The 6,405-nt window shown below is 38.6% G+C and overlaps 1 protein-coding gene across 1 annotated transcript; it reads left to right on the forward strand.

Moving 5' to 3' along the window:
- Window positions 1-1,598, forward strand: LOC134217507 (uncharacterized). The gene is made up of 2 exons (XM_062696278.1): window positions 1-619; window positions 816-1,598. The coding sequence occupies exons 1-2, from the start codon at window positions 166-168 to the stop codon at window positions 1,172-1,174; spliced, it is 813 nt and encodes a 270-aa protein (XP_062552262.1). The 5' UTR covers window positions 1-165; the 3' UTR covers window positions 1,175-1,598.
- The last annotated feature ends 4,807 nt before the right edge of the window (window positions 1,599-6,405 follow it).

Below are 6,405 nucleotides of genomic sequence, written 5' to 3' on the forward strand. Positions count from 1 at the left end.
TTGTTTGTTTTTCCTGCATTTTCCACCCATTCTTTAGGGGGTGGTAAATAATGGAATAATCAAATCAAGAAAACTCCATCAGATGCTGTGTGGTTGTGTCTGGGTGGGAGTTTCTTAAGCTAGATATACCTACATCGATTGGAAAACCGATTAGTCAGTACTTTGATGGACACCGCCCCGTTGGACGACGGCATTAAATTGCACGACCTGCATCTTCGTGCCACCCAAACGTTGCAGCTGATCGGTCTGGTTGAAGCCAACCGTGTCCTGTACGACACAACCGACAAGCACTACAACACCAAAAAGGTAAAAAGCGCGGCTTGGAAGCAGATTACGGCCACAGTGCTGGGCGTCAAACCGGATCAGGTCACACGGTATCATTCGGTGCAGATCCAGCACAAGTGGAAAAGTCTCCGAACGGCGTACGTGCGCCAGAGGCGAAAAAACAATCCTGCCATTCCGTACCGGTATGCCGATTTGATGAGTTTCCTTGATCCCTATCTGCGACGGGATGAGACAGGATGCGTCGGTGCTGCAGCTGTACTTACATCCAATAGGTTTTCTGCTCCTTTTGAGCTCGATTTAAACGGCGACGTCGAAAAAAATATTTCTACTTCAGGTGAGTCGTACCATTAAGATGAAGATATCAAACTTTTCATCCATATAAAATAAAACAAAATCATCTGAAAAGTGTTACTTTCATCAAATGATTTAAACAGTAAGGTACAACATATGCTTACAATTACTTACCAATTTATTGCAGATATCAAATAGAAATAAAAGAACCGTTTAATGTCCCATCTTTTCTCCTCCAGCCATACAAGACGCCTGCATCGATCTGTTCGACCCCATTGAAGAGGATCTCACATGCGACACTGAGGTACATATGGTGCAGAATCTCGTGGTGACACCCGGGTCGGTTTCATCCGCCGTGTCTTCGGCATGCTCGACAATGGCAGAATCAAACAATGGTGCTAGCGGAAATAGTACAACGTGTGCAGGCAGCACACCCCAAATGAGCCCCAGCCAAATGACCGAGCTGGATGCGTTCTTTATGCAAATTTCGCGTACCGTTCGAAAATTTTCGCCTCGTAAAATTATTGAACTGAAAATGCAAATATTTAACCTGGTCTCACAGGCAGAACTGGATGAGTTGGATGCACTCAATAAGTAGAAACTTGATTTATTACATTGAAACGTTTAGTCAGACTTTATTTTATAATAATATTTATTTAGATATTTTTACTAATTAATTTCAAATTTTTTTATACATTTTTTGTCTTTCCGTACAACAAAGTTTTTTAATATCACATGACACAACTAAAATATAAAGTGATGAATAGAATATTAACTCAATAGAAATAAATAGTAAAAGCTAATAAAGTTTAACAAAACGTTAAAGCAATGAAATTTTATACACTTGATTTTCTGTATAAACAAATTATGGGCTTTTAGAGAGGAAAAAAAAGCTACATGCAAGCTTTACAAAATAATTTATAATTATCAATGCAATTATTCTTAGCTAGTCATTGTCATTATTAACAACCTGAAATGTACTTGAATTATTGAATAAATTACCCAAACCCTGCCAAATTACCAAACATCTATTATTGTCGTTCATTTTTTATGCACCTATCAAGAGTGTATAAGATATTGTGGGTTCAAGATCATTGGCGGCGCTAGAGTTTTGGTAATGGTGGGACACCAACTTTTTTTGGCATTATTGGTTCAATTATACTCAGGGCTGCCCTAATTATACTCAGGGCGGCCCTTGGCTCCATTTTAATACAATTTCTCAGAAAATGAGAAACAAAGAAAAAGATAAAGTTTATTTAAATATTCTTCTGGAAATTATTTTTTGCGGACTTTTTTAAAAGATTTACATGTAATACAGCGAAATTTTCTAATCTAAAATGGATATTAACACTATTGCTGATTGTGCATCTTTAATTGCTAATGCCTTCTGCAAATAAATGAAAGTCATTATTTTAATCAAATTTTTATTTTCATCAGTGTAGTTGATTTTTTTTTGCTGGGGAATCAGAACTGTTATAGTATAACCATGTTTTAATGTACGTGTCGTTTAGTACCAAGCACAACTTTACATATGGTCAGTCATATGACATGACTCGTACCCATCCCGGGATAATGTGGATTATGAAACCAATCACTTTTGGTGGATGAGCAGACTCTAATCTCTCTAATTTTCTTTTTCTCCTTCCACCACCGCTGCCCCCGCTGCCTCAGCCATCATCGGCCTCTAGCCGTGAATTGCATCCATCGCAACCGACACCACTGCATCCGACCATCATCAAGCACAGAATGACAAAAAAATGCACCCATTTCTTTCATGCATATTCGCAGACCCATCGGCAGTTCTACCGCTGGCGACTGCATGCTGTTGCTGTGTAGTTAAACAGCGAACGAACGAAACAATGCGCGAGTAAAAAGCACGTCAGTACGCGCTGCTGTCACAAATTGTAATTACTCGCACATGGCAGGCACTGCTTCTTTTATACACAAAGAAAATCTTGCGGTGGACCTAGAGATGTCGCAAATTAATCGATTACTTCGATTAATCGATTCATCGTTGTGATAATCGATTAATTTTGAATCGATTATTACCCAACGATTAATCGATTCAATAATCGAGAGGAATCGTGAGTAATCGATTAGTTACTAATCGATTAATCAGAATTTTACGACATCATAAGGATGTCGAAAATTAATTGATTATTTCGATTAATCGATTCATCGTTGTGATAATCGATTAATTTTGAATCGATTACTATACAATGATTCATCGATTCAATAATCGACAAGAATCGAGAGTAATCGATTAGTAACTAATCGATTAATCGGGATTTTACGACATCTCTAGGTAGACCCGAAGGCCCGTGACATACCGCATTCTGATGTCCGTGTTAGGAATGCACGGGATTGGTTACATATGAAATTTTTACTGGCTTTGACAAGAATTGAAATTTTCAATAGTTTATCGTTAATAATCTTAAGTTTCAATGAAATAGGCAAACTGCTGGAGAGTGTCTTAGTCGATTGATATACTGCCGTCATACGCATATTTGTCCCATGTTTGCTGGGATTCCCTATGTACATGGGACAATTATGCGTAGAACGGCAGTATATAAATCTTAAAAATCCATCGAAAGATAAAGGAGCTAGAAGCATTCAAAATCTTCCCTTCCAGCGTAACGCTATCGATTTCCAAAAATCTAAATGACACCCAGTATAGTAAAGAAAGACGTAAGTCCTACGTCAAAACAAAATCTGGGTAATAAAACCTTTCCAGGACGGAGAACTTGTTGGGGAATACATATCGGCTGTTGTTGATATGGTGTGCTCTAAAGAAAAGGCTACTTCAGTAGTATTGGTTTGTCGTAAAGCACGGCGAAGAATTAGAGTTTTCACAGAAGACTTGAAAACTACGTTACGTGAAAAAGCCACCTGCTTCTGAATCTGCCTGCTTACAATCGATGAAAATACTGAACGTAAAAAACAAGGCACAGGTAGCTGTCTTCATAAGGTTACCAGACTAAGGCCGAAGTGACCTGTGTAGTACACAAAAGTCTTGCCAACCTCGCAGTCTGCGGAGGATCCGCAAATCGTCCTCCACCTGATCGATCCACCTTGGGGAATTGATGATCATCTTCAAATTACAGAGGAATTAGCTGCTTTGATCTCAATGAAGGAAACGACTACCACAGGTATAGACCTGAGGAAAGCTGTTAAGACCTGTATGAAGGAGCTAGCTCTTCTTTGAAAACTTAACGCCCAGCAACTGATGGTGATCCGGCAATGATGAGAAAGAACACAGGCGTTTTGACTCTTGAAAATTAAGGCAATTAATTTTGTTTATCTGTTAATCGATTGTTAATTAGTCACAAAAGTTTATGTGTCACCACACATCTAAATGACTTGAACTGCAAATCAGAGATCATCAAGAGAACACAGGGAACCAACAGATGTTTTGCTTGGGACTAGCACACATCTTCAATGTACAAGTACTGGTGATCTCATTTGTTAGGTCATACTGGCGCCTGCCACGTCAGAATGCAAGTCAATGTAGGGAAGGGGGATGAAATGATGATGCAATCACTCGCCCACTGCAAACCGAATATACCTCTGCACTTGCCACGAGTTCATGCGGAATTTGTTGGAATTTTTGGGTTGGGTTCGAGAGGCAGAGGTCCGTCTTGGTTAACGAGCTGCCAATGTGATAGATAGGAGAAAGCAACTGATGGAATTTCTCAAAATCTCATCAATAATAAAAGCAGAAAAAAGTAATTGTTGATCTTCATTATCTGCTTACGAACTTCGATCACCTATCATTAATATGCGTCGAGTATTGGAAGGAAGCCAACAATTCCATGTTCTGTTACGTAAAAAGAAAAGGAAGATAAGCACACAAATAGACTGTTCAAACGCAATTAAATCGTGTTTAGTTTATCTTAAAACAGTTTAAGTCATTATGTAACAATAGATGCCATTCTTAAAAAAAGTATTTTACTTTGGTTATTTTGAAATTTTATAAAAAAATATGTACCGAATATTTTCTGGTCCGCCTACTAGTGGCCATTCTGAATTTTGGGCCGTGGCTTGAAAAGGTTGAGCAGACCTGAATTATAGTTTGGCTTCAGAATTAAGAACTACAATTGGAGGCGTTAATCAGTCAAGCGATAAATCAATTAAAAAAAATGTCAAGCAATTTCAAATATTACAAAATTTTTATTGCATTTTATCGTCTATATAATGCAATGCAGTCGTCTAATCTAATGTATTGAAAAGGTCTCTAAAAATTTTTTGGGGGTCGTTCAACAATGATGTCATAGGTTTTAGGGGGGGAGTGGGTCTAAGATTTTGTGACAATGTTTTTCCAGAAACTTCCAATTCAAAAATTATTTCAGATATTTATTCGGATACCATCGAAAATTCCATTCCAACGGAACTCCTCAAGGCATTTCTGATATTAAATTTGTCCAAGAATTTCTTTGCACAAATCTTCGAAGTGCTACTTCCACCTGGCTGCCACCATAGTCTTGTCTGTCACGCGCCACGCGCCATTGACAGTTTTTCCCACAATCTGTTGACGTCGACAGATCCGGTGGCATCTCCTATCCGATCTTCCAGTTTCTGGTGGTACTGTTCAGCAACTCCTTCAACTGACAAGCTTTGGATATTGAAAAACATCGTTCTGTTGTTTCGTGAATTCGTGACGCTGGAAAGTTGCGCCCGAATTTTTGCAACTACAAGATAGTGATCCGAGTCAATATTTGGGCCTCTGAAGGACCTTACATCTTTAACATCCTAGAAATGCGGTCCGTCGATCAGCACGTGGCCTATTTGTGAGCAAGTCTCTCCACTCGGATGTTGCCAGGTGTGTTTGCGGATATTCTTAAGTGCGAAGTAGGTACTGCTGATTGCCATCCCTCTGGCAGCAGCAAAGATTACATGTCGCATCGTTCTGTTACATTATACGTTATTTTGCTGATATTATAATATTAACTAGTAGATTTCTTCTTAACTTTTTTATTTTTTAAGTTTTTAAGTCACAATAGCCACACAACGGCGTATTTTAATATTATCTAAAACTTTCTAAAACATGCAAAAAATGTAGAAATGGAAATGAAAAAGATATGATGAAAACCCCATTTTAAAAGGATTGTCAGCATAAAACGTAAAAAATCTGCAAAAGTAACGGAATTACGAGCTTGGTGTCTTCGACAAAGTTTTTCAGGAGAACTTTTGCTACAACTCTAGAGCAGACATGTACCTTCCATGTTGTAAAGTGGAAAAAAAATTTTCTTCTCACTTTTAAGGATTGATCATAAGGCTGAATACCTCCAAAGAAGCGCGTCGACTTACTGATAAAATGTCTCGAAGACACCATTACGCTAAATTACATAATAAAGGTACCGTCATCTGGGAGGAAGATGATCATTTTTAAGACAAAACATGCAATAACAATGGGTTCTTCTTCTCTCCCCTCGGATATGTGATCTTGCCGCGATGGGTGGGCTTACGCCATTAGCACTGATATGGCAACCAAAGACATATCCTGTCGTGGTGGTATCACATGTGGACTATTTTTGTTCAATGCCGCGTCACAATTTGGCATTGACGCACTGATTTTACGGATGTGCATGTGATCCAACGGACATCATCGTGTCTTGGAGCCTGGAATAGTGATGCAGTGAGGTGGGCTTCTTTCCTCAGTAATAATGAAGTGAGATCTCCTCCTTTTTTGCAATACTTTTCTGATGTGTTCCCTGAAGATGGTGAGTCGTAGCTACGCTTAAATCTAGCTAGATAGGTATATATAGAGAAATTGTAATCAACTTTATCGACATTAATAGGAAATTGACATTAATAGGATTCACTGAGTAG

This window comes from Armigeres subalbatus, chromosome 2, assembly GCF_024139115.2.
Source record: "Armigeres subalbatus isolate Guangzhou_Male chromosome 2, GZ_Asu_2, whole genome shotgun sequence".
Lineage (NCBI taxonomy): Eukaryota > Metazoa > Arthropoda > Insecta > Diptera > Culicidae > Armigeres > Armigeres subalbatus.

Bases quoted from the DNA above. Each gene is read 5' to 3' on its own strand.
- LOC134217507 (XM_062696278.1), top strand. From the start codon at position 166: ATGGACACCGCCCCGTTGGACGACGGCATTAAATTGCACGACCTGCAT. The intron at 620-815 runs GTGAGTCGTACC...TTTCTCCTCCAG, and splicing joins AAAAAATATTTCTACTTCAG to CCATACAAGACGCCTGCATC.